Genomic DNA, 27,626 nt, shown 5'->3' on the forward strand with positions numbered 1-27,626 from the left:
GGAGATAAGATAAAAATTGTGATAATGTAACCTGCAGGAATGTCTCCAGGAACAGATGGTATTCTGGTAGAAGTTTGGAAGCTAGGAGGGAAGAAAGTGATAAAGTTCTGGAAGGTTTTGATTAACAGATTTTTTTAAATGAGGGGAAGTACCAACATCTTAGAAAAAAGTTGTGGTGGCTGTAATAGATAAAGATGGTAAAGACCCATCAGATCCAACTACGTATAGGCACATTTCAATTTTAAACCATGATTATAAAGTATTTATGTCTAAGATGACTAAAAGAATGCTAAAGGTGATGACAAAATTGATAGATATGGATCAATCTAGTTTTTATGGAGGGGAGGCAAACATTTGACAACATTAATAGAACAGAGATGATCCAGGGGGAAGAAGAATGCAAGAACATTCTGCTGCTGTTGGTGGGTCTTTATGCTGAGAAAATATTCAACAGATTACACTGGGATTTTATGAGCAGGGCAATGGAAGTATTTATGTTCCCTTATATAATAATAAGGTTAATTAGGAAGATATATTAGAGATCAGAGGCAAAAAGTGACTGGGTTCCTCTCTGATAAGTTGTATCAGTCAGGGATATCCTCTTTACCCTTTGTTATTTGAATTATATGTACTGCCATTGGGAAAGAAAATAAGGGACTTAGAAATTCAAGGCTATAATTGCTATGGTAATCAAGAAAAGTTGGCTTTATTTGCAGACAATATAATTTTGTACCTGATAAAACCAGAAAAGGACACCTCAGTGTTCAGGAACATTCTGAGAATGTTCAAAGTATTTTTTCGGGATATAAGTAATGAAGATAAAACAAAGGCTGCAGGTATAAACTATGTATCCACACATGAATTGGTTCAGCAATACCCATATTTATAGAGGTATGATAAAATGAAATATTCAGGAGTATGTTATACTTAACATAAGCAGAAAGCTACAATTCAGTTTGGAAAACGATGATGATGAAGTGGGGGGAAATCAAGAAATAAGGAGAGAGAGTGGAATTTTGGATACAGATCCCTTAAAGAGTCATACAAAATATTATATTCATGAAGTAGCAGAAACTATTCTAAGAACTAGGCCAACATGGGACTGAGAAAGGAGATTCTGTCAATAGGGATGACTTCAATTAGTACAGAGAATAGGCAAAAGGGGGCTGGAATTTATTGGAAGAAGCTGGCAGAGAAAGTTGTTGGGAACAAATATTTAGAAATGGAAATGTAAGAGAATGGGAAGAGGCCAAGAAGACATTTGGACAGCAGGCTACAGACTACCTTCCCTATTATGGACATATATCAGAGTATTGGCAAGGAGAAAGGGATAGGGGAATCCTAAGTGAAAGACCTGCACTGATTGAGTTTTTAGGTAAATTTAGAACAGAAGCTGCTGTTAAAAAAGGGGATAATAAGTAGGGTGCATAAAATATTGCATGATAACTTGTTAAGTATCAATCAGATGATGTCAGAAAAGATTGGGGGGACAGATTAAATAAGCAATTCACAAAGAAACAATAGGAGGACATATGTATGGCTCATTAATATGCAACAAAGGCTGGAATATTTAGCATTTTTTCTTGGAAGTGCTTGCATAGGTACTTTTATACCCCAATCAGACTCCAAAGAATTTTTCTTCATGAGTATGGCAAGAAGAAGAAGAAGATGATGGCAAATGTGATGGAGTAGAAAGAGTTTGCTGGGAGCATATGTTTTTGTAGTGCAATGAATTGACTGGCTTAAAAAATCTGTACACAGTGCTCCTTCAGGATTGCTAGATAAGCAAATGACAGTAACTAAGGAAATTATTTTTTGAGCTGTGATACAAGATCTGAATTGCCTAGACATAGTAAGGCCTTGTAAGTTTAATTTTGGTGGTTGCCAACAAAAGCAATTACTGGAAAATGGAAAACAAAAGACTAAACCAACCATTCTTTAAGCAGTAAATATTGTTACTAGGCTAATGTCCACAAGCCTAGCCATGCATCCAAAAATCTGACAAGTCCTGGTACCCTTGATAAGTGGAAGCAGGGGCTTGGAAGATGAAACATTTACAAGCAGAGGCCTGAAAGATGAACCATTTACAGGCTGCCTATATCCATTAGAGACATAGGTGCCAAACCATGGATGAATTTCCTGTTCCCCATCCGACTGTCCAAGCTACAATTGAATTGGGTTAGGGAGGAACATGGATGGGGAGCTCGTTCCAGACAGGTGGTGGTGTCTGGGATATGTGCCTGTCTCTCCAGCAGGTCTTATTAATATCACAGGCAAGATTTAAATCTTTAGAATGGGTAAATCTGGTGTTGTTTGTTTTGCAGATAAGCAGGAGATCCATCAGGTTGGGGTCTGACAATGCCTTGTATGCAGGGCATAGATCTCCCATCAACAGCCTGTAGGAGACAGAGTACAGGGATAGGGCTTTGACATAGCTTGCCTAGGACATGTTACTTTTACCCTGTATTCTTTTTGTGAGTAACTCTGTGGATGTTCTAATTGTTGAGTATGTCTGGTTAGGTACATACCACAGGAGGCATTGTACTCAATGATAGGTCTGATTAATGCTGAATATAGTGGAACAATGACCTCCTTAGACCCAGATGACATACCTTTGTTTACAAGTGGCACAACATAGAATGATATCAACACTACTGTAGGCTCATAATGGTCAAAGGCTAGATTACTGTCTACATGTGTACCCAAGTTCGTGACTACTGGGTCATCTCTTAGGTGGTGTGTGTGTGGTCAATATGATAACTACAAGGGATGAATGACTTCCTGAAGGATATTATGATGCATTTATTGTACTTAGTTTTACTCCATGGCTTTAAAACAAGTTATTTGTCTGTGTAAACTCTTCCCGGAAAACATTAGCGTAAGTGGGGCATTTTATGTTTGCTCCTAATTTTTAATCATCTGCAAATTTGGTCAGCCAGAGGCCCTTGACATTGGCCTTGACTTCAGAGAAGTAAATGCCAAAAAGGAGGGGACCTAGGACCTATCCCTGAGGGACTCTACTGGTGACTGGCCTCTTTGTGAGGTGGACTCCCCGGTTCTAACTTCCTGGATCCTGTCTGTAAATGGAATTTGAAAAGTATGGGGGTCTAGGAAACATCATAATCATGAATTATAATAAAGAAAAAGTTTTGTAAGTACAGACCTCTTTAACTTTAGAAGCATCAAGATTACTTAACATGGCATATTAAAAAACATTTGCAGGCATTCCCAAAAATTAGTTTTGTGCATTCTTACATATTCTGGAATTATAAAAACTGCTTTGCCAAACCTACTTGTGCAATCAGGGAGAATATTTATTCTTTCTTGTTTTATTACCTTATGTTAGTAAGAATAAATATGTAGGAGATGCACAAGATAGTTTGGATGCAAGTCCCCATTAGAACACAATTTTTGAAAAGTTATTCAGACAGTTTGCGCAAAAGGGTTTCACATTTCAGAAAGACATAATAATTCTACAAGAAACACACAAACCACGTCATAGTTGCTATAACCACTTGCAAGTATTTATTGTTACTTATAATATAACATGAAGTACGTTACAGAGGAAATTCATATTATATGAGCTCCTTCTGTACTTTATAGCCAGGTGTCTTCATTCTTCAGTTGGTCCCTTCTGGAAAAAAAGAGAACATTTATAAAAATACAGATTTTAACCATGAAGGATATATTATTTCAACTAGGGTCAAACAAATAGGGGCAGGTAGTTCAGTAGTGATGTTCTTTAAGGATGATGCACTTTATGGACCCATGGCAAGTTTTAAACGCTACTTTCTCAGCTTAATCATAGGCGGATGGGTTGCCCGCCTGGTATACAACATCAGAGTGTAATCACGCAGGAGTGTGAATTATGCTTTGTAACTAAGGTAAAATTATTTTATAGGATTATATCTACTTTATTTTGCTATTGGCTTAGCCAGCTGGAAGCATGCATACTATTTCCTTTTGTTTTTGCAAAACCCCAAATAAGTACCATCCTGCTGGCAAAGGAGTAAGGCAGTTTCTATGCTACAATTTCATGAAACATCATGGGTGGACAGATGCCCAACTTTATTTTGCCACATTGAGAATCTGGTCCACTCTGATTCCAGGTGCTGAAGGGTACAAATAGGGTGACTGACCACTGGCAGTGGTGTTGCCTACCCAAATCTGAGAGGGGCAGTATGACATACTAAGGCATACAAGCAGCATTGTAAATGTTACAGTGATGTCACTCTATCCATCCATCTACAACCCGTTATGCCATATAGAAATAAAAACTTCCTGGTTTATAGATGATACTCCCAAAGCAAGTGGCTGAAAATCTGTCCACATCCACCCAGTTCAGAAAAATTTTTTCACATTTTCAGAAGAGTAGTCCACACATAGATTCATAGATTAGTACTAGGCTAACTGCCCTCATGGGCCATTTTAAGCCTAGCCAGTTACCCCATGTGAGAATCAAACCCTGCACCTTGTGTTTCTAAGGTAAGCACCTTAACCATTATGCCAGCCTCCCACACCTTTCATTTCTCTCCCTCTGACAACTGAGTGGACTACTATTGCACTTTTCCTCTTCTAAAAGCAGAATTAATAGGCTGGTCTAGTATTTGAACAACATCCATCAATGACTAGGTGTTACAAATTCAGTGAGAAAAATAAATACGTAACATTCATATAAACATATATATTCAGAATAAAGTGCAGACAGAGTTGTAAAATAGATAGCAAGTACATCCAATGTTATAAGCAAGCAACAAGCAACATCATCAGGTCAAAATTATTTAAGAGAAGCACAAGTACCAAGCTAAGGGAATAACTAGACATTAGTAATCTTAATCACAATGATTTAGTACATGAAACGCTTTGTGTGTCATTTCAGATGATTCAATACTATGATGGTAGTAGGTTAGGTGGTAAGAGAGTACAGTGGAGAAGAAAGAAGTGTTTATCTCATTATTAATGTTTTGCATTCATTTTTGCTTTATCCACTCAAACAATTACTTTCACTAGCAGTGAAAACAGAGAAGAATGTGAGAGATTTCATGGCTTAGGGACTGTCTTTCCAGATGTGAAGCCCATTAACTGAGAATGCTTTGTCACAATTATAAAGTGTGTAGGAAGGAATGGAAAGTAACAGCTATACTAAAAACAAAGCAATGATTGTAAATGTAGATGGTGATTGGAAAGAAAGAGTTGGAGAAGTGAATATGGAACAGCAGGTTATACAGAGAGGTATGAAAATGAAGGGTCAGATTAGTACTACTGTCCTATCGTTAGTGGGTGGTCATTCACTTTATGGAGGGAGGCACGACAGTGCTGATGAGATGGGGGTAGTGCATAATCCTGCAGACTGTATTAGTTTTAGCTTTATTGATGTTATATAAAAGGGATGTATAGTTATTAGAGATAAGACAGTGGTGAACAGAGGGATGGCATAATCAGTGGCAGAAATGAGCACTCTTTTTCCTAAGGCTGTTCAGGCCTGACAGGAATAAATATTATTGTGTTATAGGAATTAATAGACGTAAGATAATCCTCCTCTTATTTACAAAAATACATACGCTTAAAGAGGGGATCTAACCACAGCCACAGATGTTTCAAATGGATGACTATTCAGTATCTAGTATGACTGATGAGGGCACTTTTGATTTGAGGCATGTTTTCAAGTCTGATCTGTGTGCCAAATAGCATGGCTTTAGTTTTTGAGAAGATGATGTGGAATAGGTTGCTTTGGGCCATCTGTTTGTAGTGGCTAGAAATGTGATTCAGTGAAAAGTTGTAATATACGCAAAGTGATTAAGCGATTGTATTTGCCATAAAATAAATCACATGGTTCAGTTTTGAGGTATATGAGCTGTGAAAACTGGGAAACATGAGAAGGTCACTTACACAACCCTTTGGCACAGCTTGTATGAGTGGGAATATGAGCATAACACTGATTTATTATGTACCTTGAAAGAACTGTTGCTGAGGTAATTAGCCAATCAATTAATAGTATTATTCTAAGAACTAACGTTGGCATTCTCATCCAGGAGAAGATTACACTCACAAAGCAGAGGATTACAAGATACAGAGTTAGAGATCAAGCAGATGTAAATGAAGAGTAGCCACAGTGATGCAGTGGTTAGCGTTTTCACCTCATAGCAAGAGGTGCTCCAGTTCGATTCTCAGCTGGGGTACCTTCTTTGTGGAGTCTGCATGTTCTCTGTGCAGTCACGTGGGTTTCCTCTGGGTGCCCCTGTTTCCTCCCACATTCCAAATACATGCAGTATGTGGATTAGCCACTCTAAATTGGCCGTAGATGCGAGTGTGTGTGCGAGTGAGTGGTATGGATGAATTACTGTGGCAGGGCTAGCCACCCGAAGGTGTAAACCTTGGCTCGAGTTGATTGTCACTGTTAAAGTGACACCCCAACCCCATGTGGAAAAATGGGAAAAAGGAGGGATACAGGCTGGATGGATGTAGTGCTCTGGTTAAGTGCTAATTATCCATAAATTCCTGTGCATGTTATTGGTAAAGAGCATATGTACCTCAGTAACACTATCATCATTAAGAAAGCCTTGCTGCTTTCCAAATGTGAGTCTGAAATTGACAACATCAGAATGTAAGTTGGCTGAAAGGCATCAGAATACATCAAATCTGATAGGTCTGAAATGAAGGACATGGGCCTAAAATCAGTAACATGCAATTGTAGAACTATGCTTTGGAATGGAAAAAATGGAGGTCGATTACACAAGCCTCATGAGGCACTGAAAAGGGCAAAATAGAAAAAGATATATATTAGGGCAACTGAAACAGAGATATAACATTCATTTAGAAATGTAGGACTAAGACTGTCCTCTCCAAGTCTGCTATAACTGGGATTTTGCAGAGGGCAACATTTATGCTTCTACCAGAAAAAAAAGAGAAAAACAAATTTCAGTGATGAAATCACAGAGTGGAGGAGGGTATGAGTTATGTCTAGCTACAGTGAAGCAGTGAACAGGAGGTGAGTGAAAAGTAAAAGCAGATGAATTTGCTGAGTTGAGGAAGTGTTTGAGAATGTGATGTTTTATAAGCCAGAGAGAGAGAGAGATGGCTTTAGTTTCTACTTTTCTTTGTACTGGTAAGAAAACAATTTCCTTCTAAAATGATGTTCATGTTGTTTAACACCAGCATGCTTATTTGCTGTTGCCTTTTTAATTGTTTAACCATAGCATGTTTACTTGCATTTATATTCCTCATTCTATGTTCTTACAGGACAACTGGTCTTCATGCTTTGGTTTCATTTACAGTAGAGGCAAGAAGTGCCTTTTTTGCTTCATCAGGGGCCTTCCTCATCTGATGTATGACCCAGACATATTAGTAACATTAGACATGTCTGTTAGAAAACTCATCTACACTATATTGAATGTTTTGGCATACAAACCATGCCCATTTTATGGTGGACAGATGAGTAAGATGGATACTTATAGCGGGGGATAAATCAGTGTTAGACGAGATTAATTCTATGAGGCCTAAGGTATTATTGGAAATGTGATAGCATTTGGCAGAGGTTACTGAAAGAATGATGAAGAATTTTGGAATTAGTTAAATTATCAAGGTGGTTAAAGCCCAGTCAAAAGCAGAGATATCTTTCTCTGATAATTTTGAGGGTGATGAAACCTTTAGGAAAGGCTAAACTTGGATTAGGTGGTGACAACATTAGAGTAGAGTCATAGTATGGGACTTCACTGGTAAACCCTATCAGGACAGGCAGGTAAACTCCCACCATGACTTACTGCATCTTGTACCCACTGAAATCTGTATGAAATGAAAGTTAATGCTTTTGCTCGTGATATACTGTTGAATGCCTTAGGAAGGTTAGGATAAGTAGTAAACACTGTACTGTGGGAATACATTCAAGGCTAATATAACCTTGTATAATACAAATGTGTTATAGGGGTTGGTGTCCATCTTAGCTTAACATAAGTACAGGAGGAAACTATAATCACAAATATATATATATATATATATATATATATATATATATATATATATATAGATATATATAGATATATATATATATCTATATATATATATATATATATATATATATATATATATATATATATATACATATATGGGTCTAGGACATTTCACTGAATGCACATTTCACTGAAACTCAAATGACTGAACACAAATCACTGAAAGCACAATTCACTGAAAACTCAATTCACTGAAACACATTTCACTGAAAGTTATATGTATGGCCTTTTCCCCACTGTAGTGCGACCCTGGAGTTAGTATATATAGTAAGTGGGGTGTGGGGGGTGTAGTCCCCCACATATTTTAAGTATATATTATGTTCGGAAAAGAATAATATATTGGAATTGCAAGTATCCATGTATATAGTTCAAAATATTTAAAATATGTGGGGGGCTACGCCCCCCCACACCCCCTTACTATATATACTAACTCCAGGGTCGCACTACAGTGAGGAAAAGGCCATATATAACTTTCAGTGAAATGTGTTTCAGTGAATTGAGTTTTCAGTGAATTGAGCTTTCAGCGAAAGGTGCACACTAATTTGACATTCAGTGAAATGTCCTAGACCCACTATATATAAATACGGGTCTAGTTCAAAACACTGAATTACTATAACGTTGAACCACAAAACATTGAGACCATAATGGTGAAAACACATAACACTGAAAACTTAGAACAATGAAACCATATAACACTGCAAATTTAAATCATCGCATCCCATAACATCGAATGCTACAATTCACAAATTAGTAGTACCCCCTCCACCTCAAACATAACTAAACTGACAAACACACTTGTTTCAACGTTTCCACAGGGGGCCAAGCCCCCTGCACCCTCCTCACCCCACCTGCAAATTAAATATACCAACTCCAAGATCACACTACAGTGGAGACAAGGCAAATTTGCCATTCCCTACTGTATTACAGTCTGCATACAGAGTATACAAATAATATCTCAGACATGCACCTGTATTTTCCTGACAACACCTACATACTGCCAAAATAAAAACTTACTCCCCTACTCACTTATCTGACCACTTTCCAAAAACTAACATGACTTCTTTCAAACTAATAAATCCATCACCCAGACACAACAATGCTTAACCATTATCTGATAAACTTTTACTATACAACTGACAGTTTCTCTTAAACCACAAAACGTACCATCCACCATGTTTGTTTACTAGATACTGCAACTTCTTAAAGTGATACAACAAAATTACTTTAAACCATAACCATGTAACACTTTCAATGATATAGACTCAATGATTTAAATTTTCATTGTTTTGTAATTCTGATGTTCTAACTTTTCAGTGTTCTGAACTTTAAATGTTATGGTCTCAATGTTTTGTGGTTCACCTTATAGTAATTCAGTGTTTTGAAGTAGACCCTTAAATACATACATTTATATTCATATAAAATCATAACTCTGGCATAACTAGGAACTGAATGTGCCATAGGGCTTTATCAGGACAGGGAGTAAATAGTCCTGCCTCTCACTCCCATCACAGAAATACGTGAGCTGATAGGGAGCAGGTAAGGGAATCCTAGCATGGATCATGCAAGAGCCAAACTATATGGCATAGGGTTTGGGCTGAACAGATACTGAATGGAAAGAGTTTTACTGGTGCCAAAGGGAAGAAGAGATTAGCACAGAAGTTAGGGTATATGATGGCAATGAGGAATCTTTGTAACTACGTTTTGAGCAGGGAGACCAACATATATGAGAAGTCCATCTATTTAAGCTTATCATTTCCAAAATAATAACAATAACAATGAAAGTATTTATTTTATTTTATTTAAGGTAGGTAATTGGCTCAAAAGAACCTTTTTCTTTGTGACCCACATTAGGAGGCAAATGCACCTACATAATATACAAAAATAATTCAGTAAATCAATCCAAAGTAGTGCACTGTAGCTTCAGTTTAACATATACACTGCAGTTGCATTTAAAGATACAGCAGTACATACACCCTAGTTTACAGTAGCTCTGTTGTTAAAATATAGATGCTACCCACTGCTGATGAAACAAGCACATTGTGCTTGTTTCCATACCTAACCTTTTTCAGCTGTTTGCTAAATTGGAGAGATTGTCTATATTTCTAATTTCAGCAGGAAGACAATTACAAATAGCTGGGTTAACTTCAGAAAAGGTGTCCTCGTGATTACAGAGGTCTAAATACTTGTAAGGCTTTGTGGTTTTGTAGAAAATAATTAGAAATATGGGATAGGAGTTTACAACTAACAGGAGGACAATAAAATGTATTCAGAAGTCTGTAGATTAATGTGCAGAGTAGAAAGGTGGATCTCTGTGGTAATGGTAGCCACTTAGCCTTCTGAATAGTTTACAGTGACTTTTCATGAATATGAGAGATATGTATGAATCTAAGTTTTTTTGTAGAATCGCAGTTTTGGTTTGCTTGCATATTTACTAAATTAAAAGTTTGATATTTTAATTTTTTTTCTCAAGGAGACGTACTTTAAAAAGAATGAAGAAACTATATGTTATTTTGTTCTTGAGCTGCTTGTTGTGTTACTTTAATTATATTATTTACCAGATTTAAAGGACTTTGTGTAAGAGGTGCTGACTTTCTGAGCAAAGCATCTCAAGAAGTCTGAGGAGCAGTCAGTGTTGTGGCCAGTGGCATCTTGGTTTCAGAAAAAATTATTGGAATTATGGGTTAGGGGGTTACAATTAACAGGAGGACAACGTCTGTAATGTGTTGAGTTGAAATGTTGATAATGATTGCCACTTTGTCATCTTAAGAGTTTTACATTGACTTTTTATGAAAATGGAAGATAAGGATGAATCTAAGAATTTCAATTTCCTTTTTGTAGAATTGCAGTTCCAGCTTTATGTGTATATTAGCCATATTAAAATTCTGATGGTTTAAATGATTCATTGAGGGGGAAATACTTTTTATAAGTAACATGACATTATAAACTCTTCTCAATAAATTCCATTGTCATACTTAATTTATTGGAAAATAACTGGTTGCAAGGAGGAGTCTCATATCAGAATCTGCATTTAAAGGTATAAACTTCACAAAACATTTGACAACATTCACTTCTAAAATGTAAAATTGCAAGAAGTAACAACTATTACCTTGATACCAAAGTCCCGGCTCTTAGCCCTGAGTTTGTTGACTTGAGATTCAGCAATGTCAGCCCGTTCCTCTGCTTCCTCGAGATCGTGCTGAACTTTACGGAATCTGGAAAGGTTGGTGTTAGCTTGTTCCTCCTACAAAGAATAATTACACTATTAAAGATGGCAACGCTAAATATGGTGACTTAGGTTAACATAAGAATTCATGAAACTAATGTTTAATGGAAAGTCATATATACACTTTTAAAGCCCAAGGAAGTAAGAAAAATCATGTGTGACTGCAAAAATACATTGTAGTAACATAGCTTGAAATCACATCACTTTGTTATCACAGCAATTATTTTTCTGTGCAAATGTACGTTAGCTTTGCATAGCAATGTACACATTTTCCTGTCCTAGAAATACAGTTGTCTTAAATAAATAATATTTCCAATTATTGCATTAAGCTGACTGGCAAAAGCATTAAGAAAATAAAATAATGTATTGATTTCATTATGATTGCGAATAGTGGTGGCATATTATTTCTTTTTTCTGTTTAGAATGTTAACTTTTTCAACACAAATGTTTTCTCACTGAGAATGCAAACATCATCTTTCATATTAGCCTGCTCATAAGGGAAATCACTGTCCTTTGTTTTCACTCTTTCTTTTTCTGCCTGCTTTACATATCTGATGACTTGTTTAAAATACGGCCTTTCTTGTAATAATGCAAAGTAACTTAAAGGGGAACTATTCTGTCACTAGAACTGATGGGAAATATAAATATGTGTAGTCCCATACCGCAGTCATTGAATGACACCTGGAAAATAAAAAGTTCAATAAAAAAGGTAGTCTTAAAGATCAAAAGTCGCAAGAAAAGAGAAAGCATATGTATATTGGAAGGGAAAACACAAAGTGTTTGCATACACTTCAACTTATAGAAAACCAAGTGTATTAGAATCTTGAGTACACTTTAGGTCCATAAACAGCCTAAATTAAAACCCATGTTGCATACATTTGTACTCGTATACATGCAGCCATAGCTGTATACCTCTTTCTCTCTTTCTGTCTCACTCCTCCTTCTCATGTCACACCATCTTTTCACTTCTAATCACATTTCCATTCAGTATCCAATGGCACATTGGTATTGAAGCATAGTTGTACTCAATCCCTTCATTGCTAGTAACCCAATTTTATTGCAAAGCAGAAATGTTTTCAAAAGTTATCACAGTTAAATATTCATCAACACAAAACGTATTTTGTTTCAGAAGAAAAGAGAAATACATTTGTAATAAAATGATTAAAATTATGCTATACTACTGCCATAAATTGACACTCTGAGCAACATCTCCTCACTTTAGTCATCTTATATATCAAGTGGAAGGACAGTGTGTTTCTGAAGTAGCATAAGCAATATGTGTGAGGTTTATAGGCATATGTTTGTATTACTACAAGATTTTACTTTTCAGCTATTAATGTGACTAACCTTTAGTAAAATGTGCATATATTAAATTTTTGCTTGTTTTTGTGGAGTAAATCCACTAAGCTTGCGGACTTATATTATAAAATACCCTTGTGTGACTATGTGTTGTTCTGTTATTTTATAAATGATAAAATGTTAATTATGAATACAAATGTCAGAGGTATAAGAGACTAACTGTCTAGAAGAATTATTATAAACATACCATAGAACTTGTAGGCCATCCATACTAAAATCAGTTTTGATAAGGTAGCCAAAGGATTAAAATTACTACACTGGTCAAAAGCACTCTTATTCAATATAGACAATTATAATATAGAATTGTGTTTTAAGTTAATGCTCCTGACAAAGCTGATGCAAGGTGTTTCAAGTCAATGTAAACTAGATTACCATCATAAATACAAACCAGCAGTAGCCCTTAGACTACTTATAGGTGTCTTATCTTCTATAACACAACTGGAAACTTCAAAAACAGACTCAGATCAATATAGAAATCTTTTTCAGATATCTGAGCCTACATCACTGAGAGAGAGAATACCGCTAAACTATTTGATAATGTGAAGAAGATACAAATCTCTTCATCATGAAAATCATACTAATTCACTGACAGAAAGCTATAAAATACATTTTATGGATGGTCTTTTTACTATGGCTCCTGATATTTTAAGTTAATTTAATAAGGGTTTCTTTTCATTGTCTCTCTACAGTACGTTAGGGTGAATTAAACTGTGGCTTATGAAACTTACAACTTCTTCAACTTGTCTCTTGTAAGCCTTGACCTTGAGTTGCAATTTATCCACCAAATCCTGTAGTCTCAGAACGTTCTTCTTATCTTCCTCAGTCTATAATCAGACAGCAGAATACATAGTTAAAGAAGAAGTACCCTATAATATCTAGCACCCTGCAATGTCTAGCACAGGAAAAACATAAAAGTCTTATATGTCATGAAATAAGTTTCATACCTGGTATGTGAGTTCCTTGACTCTCCTTTCATACTTGCGGACTCCTTTAATAGCCTCTGCACCACGCTTCTGCTCTGCTTCAACTTCACTTTCAAGTTCTCGCACCTGTAAATAGAAAGTGACTTTAAGACCAAAATCATATATCAGCATTCAATATGCAGCAATAATCATTCAAAGATTATTTCCTTTAAGGGAGCCCAAGCTGTTCTGAAAAGTATGCAATATACTAGGAATCACAAGTGGACTATTGGTGATGCAGGATTTACCCAGGTCTGGCATGCTTTGCCCTAAAGAGTGGATCCCAAGTCAGTCAATTACACAGAGAGAGGTTAAATATTGCATCACTTAATGTTCAGCAGTTATTATTGCTATTATATACCGAGCCATTTAAAAGACATGTCTTAACTTTTTCATCGTACCAATATATAATGGCATTCTTTTCTCCTGATTACAGCTTCTCTAGATCCTGCCAGGAGAGAAGTCCTTTGTACAAACTGTGCTGGTGTATGTGTACTGTGGTTACACATGTTTCAGAACATAGGAAAATGCAGAAACAGTAAATGGAACATACTATGACATTTAGCAGTTACCCTTGGTTATTTATTTGTTTGATTACTTACTTGACATTGGTTATTTATTTGTTTGATTCATTATTTAAGTTTAAAAGCCCCTTACAAATTACAGTGTGTAGCTAATTATTAGCATTCTTTTAGTCTGATAGGCACAGGTACATAGTTTTCTTCTTATATTACAAAACATGTAATCAGTGTCTTAATAGTCAATGGTCTTATAGTTCAAATTCATTTGTCTATCTACTGAACAGATCAGTGCTTATAGCTGCAGTTTCACAGAAATGAAAGGACTCTGTTTTGGCAGTCAAGTAGCCCACCTTTTAAAGCAGTGTATAATAATGAATATGCACTGATTTTCTAGTATTCTTTACATGTGACAGATGTCACTCTTATCATTCAAGCATACATCAAAGCTACTTTATTCTGACTGTGGCCATAGAAAAGTTAAGAGTACTTAGGGGTGACTTTTACTGTTTCACTGATGGATCTGGTCTTCAATAGATTTGCACATTATGGCACATTATGACACATATCCTGAGGATAATTTCTTTAAGCAAATCTAAAAAAATTGTTTATCTTTGTTCTGTGACTGTCTTGCTGTATAAAGGATAGCATGGATGATTTCTTTGAGCAAATCTAATAAACATTTGCTTCTGTTCTTTTGCTCACTCTCTGGATATATAGTACTTATCATGGGGGAGTAGGAAAGCAATTGTTAAACATACTGTTCTGTGTATCATTCATTACAGAATGGCAGAAACTACAAGACTTGTGTGGTATTTTCCCCTCTCTCAACACACACGCTATTGTTAAAATCTTATCCTTGCCCTTGTGGGACACCACTTTATCTTTGGAAGGATGAAAACTACAGAAATGAAGTCTGGGACACAAAGTTGCATTTGTTGTACAAACCTCTTTAATGAGAATATGCAGTCATGCAGGTTAATTATGGATTTTTTACTTTGTTTTCTAACATAGCCTTCAATACCAGATGTGATTTTAATATAAAACATAGGCATACTGAATTATTTTTTTCTGTTTTAATTACATTTACCCTTCACAGAAACTGCTGAAGCAATCCATAAGCAGTTAGTACTAATCCAGACATGTAAGTAGGGTATTCACTCCACAGTGATACACTAAAATGATTTGTTTGATGGCATAAAATCAGTAGATGATTTATAAAAATATATATTTACAGATAAGCTGCCTGACATTAAACAGCACACTTTGCGGAATTAGAGTTTTTTATTTGCTTGTAATTATGTCCCCATCCCACATATTTTTATACCATGTCTGAGACCCCACGAATCTCAAAAGGAGAATACAGAAATAGAAAATATAATAATAGGTGAGATAATTGATTGCAAGCTCTAGATTGTGTTATGCTGTTTTATTTCTGTTATTGGTTCTGTGAATCTATTTCAGTGAGCCAGTTTACGTTTTAACTTGTATGTTCATTTAATTGTGATGCTCTTTAGGATACTGGTATTCAGGACATCAAAGCAGATCCTTTCTATGTACACTTTACCTAACTTGTAAAAAACTGTGTTTGAATAAAAGATTTAGCTTGAATTTGTCCGAATCATGTGTTGCAGAGCCAAGTATATAATTGTAAACCAATGAAAGCTGAATGTGTCAAAATAAGTTTACTGTGATAGTTTTTTAACATTTACTTATAACAAGTTTTCTGTACATAAGAAGTGCTAATGATATTAGAGGTTATGTAACAAAAAATAATTTAAAATGTTATTTTGCTGGGGGTATAGTGAATGAAAAGCATGTTTTTTTTTTTAGAAAACCAAGTACTTTTAATCCAGTTTTAAAACAGGAATTAGCAGCTTTTGTACAAACATGTGGAAATGATATTAGGCAATTATTACAATACAAACCAAAATATGTTTATTACAATTTAAATGATAAAGAAAGAGAAGCTCTTTTAGAACTGAAAAAAATGATACTAGTTTGTACATTACTAAGGCAGATAACAGGAATGCAGTAGTGGTTTTGAACTGAGACTATTAACTGGAATAAATGTTGAAACTATTTCAAGATAGAACATTTTATAAAAAGGTCACATGGGTGGAGATCAAGAGGTCTTATAATTTGATTCATTCTTGTATTGAAGAATGGTTGATTAATGGTTTAATATCTGCAGAAATTACTGAATATTTTAGGATTTATAAGCCAAAGCTGGTGAGGTTTTTCGGTTTGTCCAAGATTCACAAATATTTAAATCAAATCCCTTTTAGACCAATAGTGGCCAGCAAAGGAAATAAAACTGAGGCAATGGCCTTTTATGTGGATACATGTTTACAGATGTTAGTTACTAGAAGTGAAACTTGTATCAAGGATTCTTTTGACTTTAAAGGTATTATTTATAGTGTTACTGAGTCTATGATATTGGTTACAGCAGATGTAACCTCACTCTATACTGTTATTCCTAATAATATAAACATTTTATAGATGATTTATTTTTTATTTGGAATGGCACTATGGAAGAATTAAATCATTTTATGATATATTTAAATAATGTCACTGACTATTTAAGATTTACATTCAAAGTAGATAAGGAAAGTATTAATTTTTTAGATTTAGTTACATATAAATGTAAAGATAAGTTGAATGTAAACATTTTTAAGAAAGAAGTACAAAATAAGTCCTTCCTGCACTTTAATAGCATGCACTGGTCAAATGTGAAGGAAAAATATTGTCAAAAATCAATTTTATTTATTTATTTATTTAGTTATTCATTTTACATTTGCTGACTGGGATTGTCCAACTGAGCTGAAGAGCCCTTTTTCAGGGGAGGCCCAGGGAGAAAAGCTCCAACATTTTAAACAATTTTCATTATAAATTAGCATTAAACAGCAATGTTACAGGATTATTACAAGGCATTAAGTAGGAATACAATGTTATACAGTGTCAATAATCAGGAGTATAGCAAAACTATTTCAAGATAAATAGCCTTACAGATAGTGATTATGTGTTTTGTGTGGAATGCGAAGTTATAAAAGAAAACTTTTGTGATAGAGGGTATCCTAAGTCCTTAGTTGAGGATGTATTAAATGAATTTAAACATAGAAGAAAAGAGTGGTTTACTGAAGAATATGAGGAAGAATTTAATATAGAGTATCAGAATTGTTCTTTAGCATGCTTACTGGAAACTTCTGTGGATGAAAGAGCGATTAGATAAATAGTAAAAGGAACCTGGAAGTTTTTAATGAGCTTCCCTGATACTAGAAATAATATTGGAGAGAAGCCCCTTTTTGTATCCAAGACAGGGCAAAATTAAAAAAATATATATTTTTATAGAAAAGAATATAATATGAATGAAACATAACATGTTGGTACAATTGGGATGTCTAAATATGCCAGCTGTAATTACTTTAAGCATATGCATGAAGAAAATGTAATAGAAATAAGGTCTAGGAATTAATTAATTCATTTATTTATTTATTTGCATTTGTTTACTTGGATGGTCCACTGGGCCAAAAAGTGCCCATTTTCAGTGGAAGCCCAGGGAGAAAAGCTCCACATACAAAAGAAATTTAAATACAATCACATTTTCTATATACATAGAGAGATGATAACTTAAAACAACAGACATACAATCTTATCATAAATTTCTAGCTAGAATAACAAAGGCAGTATACATTATATACAAAATATACAAAGTACAATATATCATTCACTTTGGATACTGTAGAGTGAAGACTGCAAGCGATAGCTGCACAACTGTTAAGCAGATGGGAGAAAAAAGCTAGTGAGATCAGGTGGGGGAAGATGCTCTGTAGTTGTAGCCACATGTACATTGCCATAGGGCTAAGAGATGCTGTTTTAGACACTTTTTGAAGGATATGTGATTGGAAAGAGTTCTGATAGAGTTGGGTATGGCATTCCAAGTTTTAGCAATGGTACATGAGTAGAGAGATTGACCAACTGCTAGACTGGATATTTGCACTTTTAGAAGGAATTGATTTTCAGATCTGAGTTGTCGGGATGGCTTATGGAGAGTAAACAGGGAGGTGAGGGATGGACAATTGGATGGTTTGGTAATGATATTGTGAGCTGTGGTTAACTGCAAGTAGGTTAGGTGATGGGGAAGTTTGAGCCATTTTAGTTTGCACAGGGAGATGCAGCAATGGGAGGAGTAAGTTTCATTTTTAGCGAACCTGGAACCTTGTTATAACAGGACTCGATCTTGGATTTTAAGGAGCTTTGAATGTTAGTGAATAAATCATCACTGTATAAAAGTGAAGGAAGCAAATAGGATAGTGCAAGGGTTCGTCTAGCAGTGGGTGTGAGGTACAATTTATGCTTATAGAGGATGCCTAGTTTCTGATTTTTTTTTATGCATTTTTGGATGCGTAGATCAAAGGATAAGTGTTTGTCCATTATAATTCCTAGAAGTTTAGTTTGTGATACTGCTCTAATGCAAGTTTAATTTTCTGAATAGATATTAAAATCTGCTCTATTTAGGGGGGTTGATTTTTGGGGGTGAATAGAAGCAGGTTAGTTTTGCTGGGGTTAAGGGCTAGATGGTAGTTATTCATCCATTTCTCAGTGATTGAGAAAGCATGTTGGGTCCTAGCTAGGAGTTTGTCAGCAGAGTCAGCAATGCAGATAATGGTCGAGTCATCTGCGTACTGTATTACTGGATCTAGGGGGAGGGTGGAGTGGAAGTCAGTAATGAATATGCTAAAGAGGAGAGGTTCCAATATGGATCCTTCGGGAACTCCTGTGTGTATATTGAGGAATGATGAGAAAGAGTGGAGTGATTTAGTCGCTTGCTGTCTGTTGGTTAGATAATCAGAGAACCAGTTAAGAGTGGGGGTGACATTCCCAGATTGGATAGTTTTTCCCGGAGTAAGGGCTAGGATATGAAGTCAAAGGCTTTGGAGAGGTCCAGAAAGAGAGGGGAGACAATTTTTTCCAGTGTCCCTTGCTTGGGTCACAGTGTCCATGAATGACAGGAATGCAGTGGTGGCACTGTGATATGGGCAGAATCCATGTTGGAATGGGGACAATATCTTATTTTCTGTTAGGAAATTTAGGAGCTGAGCGTGGATGCATTTCTCCATGATTCTGGATAATGGGGAGAGCATTGCAATTGGCCAGAAATTGGTGAAATCTATGTTAGGGCCACCTTTGTGAAATGGGAGTATGTAGCCTTTTTTGCAAATTACAGGTACATGAGACTCTTGGAGGGATCTGTTGATTAATATGCTAATAGGGTAAGCTATAGATTTGGCTGACATTTGTAAGTAATCTTTTCCAGATTACAGGTACATGAGACTCTTGGAGGGATCTGTTGATTAATATGCTAGTGGGGTAGGCTGCAGATTTGACTGACATTTGTAAGTAATTTTAAGATTTATTTAAAAAATAGTTTCACTTGTAAGTCTAAATACAATGTTTACATTGTTGTCTGTGGATTATGCATGGTTTTCTATGTAGGTGAAACGATAACAGAATTTTACATGAGGGCTTATGAGAATCTACATGCAATAGAAAAGCTCGACTTAAGTTATGCTTTAGGTAAACATGTGAACAATTGTCATAGAAATGAAATGGACAAAATATTTTTTTTAAAGTTTCAGTTATCAACCATGTACCAGATTATAGTGAAAGGTTTGATGCAGATGAGCTAGATTGGAAGAAATATTGCTGGCAGATTAGACTGAATGCCTGCAATTTCCCAGGTTTAAATGACAAAAGAAAATGATAAAATAGTGCTGAGAAGGAAGGGGTTAATTCATTGAAGTGGTCATGTGACATTTTTGGAGGTTATTTAAATGCTGGTAATTGAGTTTAATGCTGTCTGATGAAGTTCTATGTAAAGAATGAAAGCACTTACCATCATTGTAATAAAGTTTTGTTTTTAACATTTTAAAGGTCGGCTTTCAGTATTTATTTTATTTTATGAAAAATTGAAAATTGTATTTGTGAAGCTGCTTGTGTTAACAATGTACCAACAGTGTGACCTGCTGGACAGAAAAAAATATAGATGTATGTCAAACTGTACTATTGTAACTGATTAAATGTATATATTGTAACAGAGGATACTGGAAGAGAATAGGTTAAGCTCAGTCCCAGCTAACTCTTAAGAAATTATCCTGAAATTAAATTACTTATTTTAGGCCATAAAATTGTATCTCACAGGTCTCAATGCAGCCAGAGACAATAAGTATGTACTAGATCGCCTTTGGTATTGTCGTTGGATGTGAATTATTTGCTACTCTGGAAGGGTGGAAGTTTGAAATTGTTTTATGACTTCCAGAAGCTGCAACCAATCTTAGAAAAGCTCTAGGTGTGTAAGGTAGCTGTGCTAAATCCTGGCAGCCTCTAGTAAAGGGGATAGTGTGGGAACCTAAATCAGATGACCAGATGTATTTGATATCATTCTGTAATCCAACATAAAAATTTTGTTTTAATACTAGATGAGATAGAAGTCTCAGAGCTATCTGTTTTTGAAACCTGACATAGAAGGATCAGTCATTCACTTCATCTTGCCTTGCTTTAGTGAGTAACCAGGAAACAGTAATTCTTTAGATCAGTCAGCAAAATATAGTGAGATTAGTTAAGTACTGTTTTTCTATATCTGTGTGAATCTATTCATCTGTACTATTTTAATATTTCCTGTGACTGAAACTGTGGTGTTTATTGTAAATGGATATGTAGTATTTCCATGTTGTTTTATTACTTATTATTGAATATATTTAAAATTTTCATTATGGCTGGTCTTTTAAAGAATATTTTAATCTTTGAGAGTACTTGTATTTATTTGGTGACACTGTGGCCACTCCTGAAAGCCTTATCACATCGGTCAAACATTACCATTTGTATTAGTATTAATTTCATTCAGTATAATTCAGTACCCTTGTAAGAGCCTTAGAGTAACTAGCTTTGGAGTATCTGGTGGCAGTAACTACCTTGTAGTCTGGCCAAAGTATAGGAGAGAAAGTAAATCTGTGTCAGCCTTTCCCAGGTGTGTGTGTGTGTGTGTGTGTGTGTGTGTGTGTGTGTGTGTGTGTGTGTGTGTGTGTGTGCACGTATGCATGTGCGTGCATGCATGTGTGTGTGCAAATCAAACAACATGCACTGGTTTCACAGAGAGAGTGGTGGAAGACTTGGCTTGGACACTCAGCTGAGGCTCAACTCTACAGCTGTGCCAGTGAGAAATCCTTCTGGGGGCCTGGAGACAGAGAGAGAGGGAAACCCAGCCCCCCGGACTGTGTGTGTTCCCTGTGTGCACTTAAGGGAAATTGTGCTTGATGCAGAGAGCTGCATCTGGAAATACTGGGTGTATCTACTTTTGTTCCAAGTCAATGCCCCTCAGCGGTGTCAGTGGTGAGGATTCAGGCTCCTTGATAACTGGCTAAGAGGAGGGATGACACATATTGGTGAGCAGTGGTGTAGATATTAATTGAACTTATGTAGCCTGTAGGCAGTTGTCACTAAAGGTGTGTGTACTCTCCGCAGCCACAAGGTAAACATAGAGTTTCATTTTCACAACCAGGAAAAGATGTCAGCAGAGGATTATGGAAAGCTGACAAAGAACCAGCTGGCCAAGTTTTGCGAATCCAAAGAAATGCTGCATGCAACCCTGACTAAAGAGGACATGATTTCAGCCTTAGTCGGAGCTGTAGCCTAGACCAGCAACCAGGAGGATAACCAGTCTGGTGATGGGAAAACAGCACAGTTCACCTTTTCCTCAGAGGACTTAAAATCCATCTGGAGTTAAAGAGACTTGAACTGGACAAACATTTGGAATTAGGATCAGCAAAGAGATTGCAGCATTTGGAGGCTGAAGAAAATGAGAAACAGCACCAACATGAGAAGGAAATGCTGATTCTTCATCAGAGTCATGGAGGTAATGTGGAAGGGAATGACCAAACCCCAGAAGCAATAAATGTCAGTAAATTTCTTCCACAGTTTACAGAGGATGATAATTTTGATAGTTTTATTTATATATTTGAAAGAGTATGTAAACAGTATAATGTTGTCTAAGGGCACTTGGTACGGTTCCTGACCTCCTTACTCTATGTTAATGCTGTAACTACTGTTTCTAAATTGTCTGATATTGATTGTTTAAAGTATGATAAGGTAAAGCATTGTTTACTGGAATGTTTTAAGTTAATATCTGAAGCTTACAGAAAAAAGTTTCATGAGCATAGACCCAAGGCAGATGAAAGTGTGTGGATTTATACTGCTGAGTTAAGCACTTATTTTTATAGGTGGGTGAGTGGGTATCAGGTCACCACTTTTGAAAGGCTGGCAGATGAAGTGAATGTCCCTCAACAGTGTCAGTGGTGAAGATGTAGGCTCCTTGATTACTGACCCAGAGGAGGGAAGTCACAATTGTTAATGCACTAAACATCCCCTTTAGGAACACAACAAAAACTGGCAATCTGTGAAATATATGAATGAAAATCCAGAAACCTTCTTTTCCAAGTTTTGAAGGCATTTTTGACAAAAATGTGAGCCCAAGAAAGTAAGGTTCAAAAAGTCAGCATGGCAAGGTACTTGATTACTTAATATTTAAAAATGTAGCAACCTGAGCAATGAAACCATGTCCCGTGTAATTCTGGAATTCCCTAGTGCCAGTATCATTTGACAATATAGCAGTCCTGTTTATTGATATCACAATAAATTAGAGGGCTTCCTGCTAAAATTTGAAGGGTGGTGAAACTTAAAGTTCAAACATGAAAAAATATAGTAAGTCTAAGACTGAGGTGGCTCAGAAAATTCCACTAACTGAGAAGATCAGTGATCTTCTAGTTAGTATACATAACACCAGGAGTCAGGGGGTCACCACATCAGGGCATGTGGGGAAACTGAATTAAATGCCTCATACTCAGTTTCATAATTCAGTGTTCTATTTAAAGAACCACACATTATTTTTCAGAGCTGGGGGATTTGTAAGTTCAGGCATAGTACTTACAGGAAGCCAAACCAATGATAACAAAAATTCATTAAATCAAATTGCAGTAAATCTTACACTATAAGGCACTGTATAAGACTTCATTGTCTTTCGGGTCACATTATTATTTACAGTATAGTACGGTGATTGAATTTCAATGTTTTTTGTGTAAATATCCCTCAACAGTGAATGCAGCAAAATGTATAAAAACTAATTAATGATGGAATATTCTCAAATGCACAGTACAACTAAGCTGTTTTAATGTTTCCTTAAATATACAAAAAGATTGTAATTTCCACAAAAATAATAGAAAACACAGGTGACATACGTGTGCTTCCAGTTTCTGAATCTGTTTCTTTCCACCCTTTAGCGCTAACTGCTCTGCTTCATCCAGACGATGTTGAAGGTCCTTGACTGACTGGTCTAGGTTCTTCTTCATCCTTTCCAAGTGGGCACTGGTGTCCTGTTCCTTCTTCAACTCCTCAGCCATCATGGATGCCTGGAGGTGACATTTCATGACATGTCAGAAACATAGCATTGCTTTTAGTATAATTCAGGTGGTACATGTTGGTTCCTTACTTAAATTATAAAATACTGCAATGTGAAAACAGCAAATCATTCTTAATGTATTTCAGTTAAATTATAGTAGAGACTTACATCTGTGATGGCCTTCTTAGCCTTTTCTTCTGCATTTCTTGCTTCTTGTATTGCTTCATCCACTTCGCCTTGAAGATTAGAAATGTCAGCTTCTAGTTTTTTCTTTGAAGCAAGAAGGCTGGTGTTCTTTTAAAAATACAACATAGAATTAATTTTGGAAATTTTGCCAGACATAGACCACACAAGATCACAAACTGCATCAGCTAACACCAAGCCCTACCTGAGAGTGCAGAAGCTGTGCTCGTTCATTTGTATCCAGGAGCTCCTGTTCAGCCACTTTACGAGCTCTTTCTGTCTGTTCTAATGCAGCTCTCAGTTCCTCTATCTCAGCCTGCATGAGGTTACTTCTGCGCTCTACCATGGCAAGCTGTTCCTTCAAATCTTCATTACTCCTAAGGGCATCATCTAAATGTAGTTGTGCATCCTTATAAAATGAAATGAGGTGTCCTGTTAGTATGGCCTGGTGCAACATGATATGAAAAACTATAGAAAGAAAGTGATTCTGAGGTATGTATTTTTGCTATGTCTTAAATGACATGCTTTTGTTTATAATTCAGTATACTAAGCCAATTTTAATATCATTTGCCAAATGCCCTTGTTTATCACAGTAGCTACAGTTAATAGCACAACAGCAATGTAGTTTTAATATCTTCCCTTCTACAAGTTCATTCAGTCTAGTAGCTAAAATGTCTGCACCATTTCTGTAATTAGCAAATTTAGACTAATGCTGTTTGTCATTTCATAACTAAAAAGTACCTCCCATAAAAGTGACTGAAAAGCACAATATTAATGAGTATATTATGTAGTGGACCACCCTATACAAAATATGAATGCATATATTACCTTAAACTGACCCTGTACATTTCGAAGTTGTCTTTGTGCTTCAGCAGCCTGGTGATTTGCATGACTCAGCTGAATTTCCATTTCATTTAGATCACCTTCCATTTTCTTTTTCATTCTCAGGGCATCATTCTTGCTTCTGATCTCTGCATCTAATGAGCTCTGCATTGTTTCCAAAACACGCTGATGACTTCTTCTCATCTGTTCAAGTTCCTCATCTTTCTCGGCAATTCTCCTGTCAACTTCTGATTTCACCTGATTTAACTCAAGCTGAATGTGTACAACTTTAGCTTCTTCATGCTCCAAAGATGCCTAAAATTCAATGCAAAACAATAGATGCATTAGAAGCACTTAATGTAAAATGTTATGCTTGTTGTAAGTTAAACAAAAATAAATACAGATCACTCATTCAATAAAGACATACCTCAGCCTCCTCCAGAGCAACCTGAATGTCAAGTTTTTCTTGTTCCAGCTGCTTTTTGGTCTTCTCCATTTCATGGATATATTTACCAGATTCTCCGAGCTGTTCAGTTAGATCAGAAATTTCCTCTGAAAATAAAATATACAATTCAGTTGACTAATTCATTAATGAGAAAGTGATTAAGTACAGGTTAAAGAATACTTAGACTCTGCATAACAGAATTGCGTTATGTTTGCTATAAGTTCATAGGGCACATTTCAAAGCACTCTTGTAAAAACAACAGTTCCACTCTTGGAGACAACTGCTGGTTGTTTAAATATATTTATGAGTATGATTTCTAATAGCATTCACAGATATTGTTATGCACTGGCAATGGACTGTGTGAAGTATTAGAACATTCAATAATATAACACTAAACTGTAGCAGAACTACAAAATAAAGAATGAGGCGGAGAGATGTGCTCACAGCCATGCAGTACATGCAGCACCATGATTACACTCCAAAATAAAAAAGACAATATTGTTAAGTACCTTCTGATGTAAAAAAAGGTGCCTAACAAAGTTTATTAAGCACATTTCACTGTTGATATACTCTAGCCTCATTCTAGAGCATTAACAGTAGCAAAGTATTTCCACAGCTTAAAAAGCTGTAATACACTTAGTGCTGAGATATAATAAATAAACTATGGTAGAGTGAACTGTCAAACATTTTTAAAGCTGTTCAATCACTGGAGGAACACTTTGTATCTGTCAGCTGTCTGTGTAACAGTGCTAAATATTTTACAGCATTCAAACCAATAAAACATTTTGCGTTTATACCCTTTTTTTCTAAGTTGTTGCACACTGGGACAGCTAAACATAATTGTTTATTATGTGTTTTCAAAATGTAAGTGAATTTCTCAAATCCATTTCTAGAACAAAAAGGTTGGATTAAGTGACCTGATCATATTCCTGTATGTGCTATAATGACATTCCAATAAACAAATAATGAACCTTATGTATTTCTCTCGCTTACTACTATATATTTTAAAAAACAGCGTGAACTACTCACTTGCTATAAAATTAAGGTAAACGCCTGTACATTACCTATACACAGTAATTTGTAAACTGTCATTGTATGTACACTGCAAACTGTTAAACTGTCACTATATAAATACTTCTTGTCAACTGTAATTTTTGTACTGAAAAGGACCTTTTCTCCCTGTGACTTTAATGAAAAGGGGCTTGCTGCCCAGTTAGACTATCCCAATAACCAAAACTCAATAATCAATAAATAAAAAAAATGGTTTGGTTATGCAGGAAAGTATACACAGTATCCCATCCAGAATAAGTGTCCCTGCCTTGTGCCAACTAAATGTTGGTACAGGCACTGCCTTCCTTCAACCTTAAAATGGAGAAAGTGGATAACAACAAATGAAAAAGTAAATGAGAATGGCTTCTTCAAAAGTGTACCAAAAGTCCCAAGTTCATGTTTCTTATACTTTTCATGACCAATGAAGTATGCAAGGACCAAAACGATGAAAGAAAAAATATAAATTATAGTAAGAGGTGCCAGGAACGAAAGTACATTTGTTTTGACAGTTTATTTTCCCGTAAAACATTTCAAAGGGTTAAAGAGTGGATCATGAGTATCTGATGTACGTTATAGAGCAGAAAGGAAGAAAGATGATCTTGTAGTGCAAAATGGAGAGGAAGAGGAATGTAGTCGTGAGGATTATTGTGTTGTTTGAGGAAGAGTTAGCCTAGATGGATACTCTGCACAAGAAGCAAAAAAGGTAAATATGCAGTAGGAAATAAGGCATTGTTGGTGACCTGACACTCAGTAATGTCAGAGATAATGCACTGAAAGACACTCAGCAGGGATCCCTATGTATTTTTTATAAATGGGTTTAGTGCAAATCTTGTCCTCAGTGGAGCCTGGGCAACTACAGATTCAACATCATCAAAAAAAAAAAAAAAGGATCCCTATGTATTAATTATAAATGGATTTACTGTAAATCCTCAGTGGAGCCTGGGCATCAACAGATTCAACATCATCAAAGTATTTGGTATCCTAATATAAAAGGCCATAAGTCAAGTTTTTTCAGCCTGCTATTTCCTTTCAAAAGCTGATTTTGCTATAAATGGTCTACAGCTTTTATGGCTCTGGGAGGTGCTTTAAACAGGATACTATTTGAAAGACTGAGCCTTACAGGAATGGAAGAATATAATATTTGTTTTTATCTGTAGAGATGGAGCCTGTACTAATTGGCAGTTCTGACCAAATAACTGCCAGTTATGATTTGCTCCAGGACTCCCCTCAGGTAATACTTTGATTGGTGTGACTCTCTCTAATTTACAAGCTACTGCTGAAAACTGAGTTGGAACCTTTACTTGCATAATGCAGGGTACTATGGAATGAAAAGAGAAAGTTTACTGCCTAGAAGATGAGCTCATACCTATGTATACAACCTCTGAGCCTTCTATAACTCTTAAATAGTTACTGGATTGTTGGACTGGGCGTTGTAGACCATCTTGTCCCTACAAATATAAATTGAAGTGACACCATTTCAGTGAATCTGACTGACAGCTTCAGTTCAGTTTCATGAAACAGTTTTGGTAGACTGTGCTTCTGTGAACTTTTGGAGAAAAGCCAAGTCTCTTCTGAAAATATATTTTATTAAAATCATTGGATTCATT

At 35.9% G+C, this 27,626-nt stretch overlaps 1 protein-coding gene across 1 annotated transcript in view; it reads right to left on the bottom strand.

The window, feature by feature from the left end:
- Positions 1-3,502: 3,502 nt before the first annotated feature.
- LOC122789101 (myosin-4-like) overlaps positions 3,503-27,626 on the bottom strand; it is a 148,934-nt gene continuing 124,810 nt past the window's right edge. The window contains exons 33-41 of the mRNA XM_044056301.1: positions 24,952-25,076; positions 24,531-24,839; positions 23,908-24,111; positions 23,688-23,813; positions 23,359-23,529; positions 13,533-13,637; positions 13,317-13,412; positions 11,113-11,247; positions 3,503-3,634 (exon numbers count right to left, since the gene is read on the bottom strand). Of these exons, the coding sequence (XP_043912236.1) occupies positions 3,614-3,634; positions 11,113-11,247; positions 13,317-13,412; positions 13,533-13,637; positions 23,359-23,529; positions 23,688-23,813; positions 23,908-24,111; positions 24,531-24,839; positions 24,952-25,076 (1,292 nt within the window). The 3' untranslated portion in view covers positions 3,503-3,613. The remainder of the gene's footprint in view (positions 3,635-11,112; positions 11,248-13,316; positions 13,413-13,532; positions 13,638-23,358; positions 23,530-23,687; positions 23,814-23,907; positions 24,112-24,530; positions 24,840-24,951; positions 25,077-27,626) is intronic.

The sequence above is a fragment of the Protopterus annectens genome, chromosome 14.part0 (genome assembly GCF_019279795.1).
Source record: "Protopterus annectens isolate FY-2018-M chromosome 14.part0, PAN1.0, whole genome shotgun sequence".
Classification (NCBI taxonomy): domain Eukaryota; kingdom Metazoa; phylum Chordata; order Ceratodontiformes; family Protopteridae; genus Protopterus; species Protopterus annectens.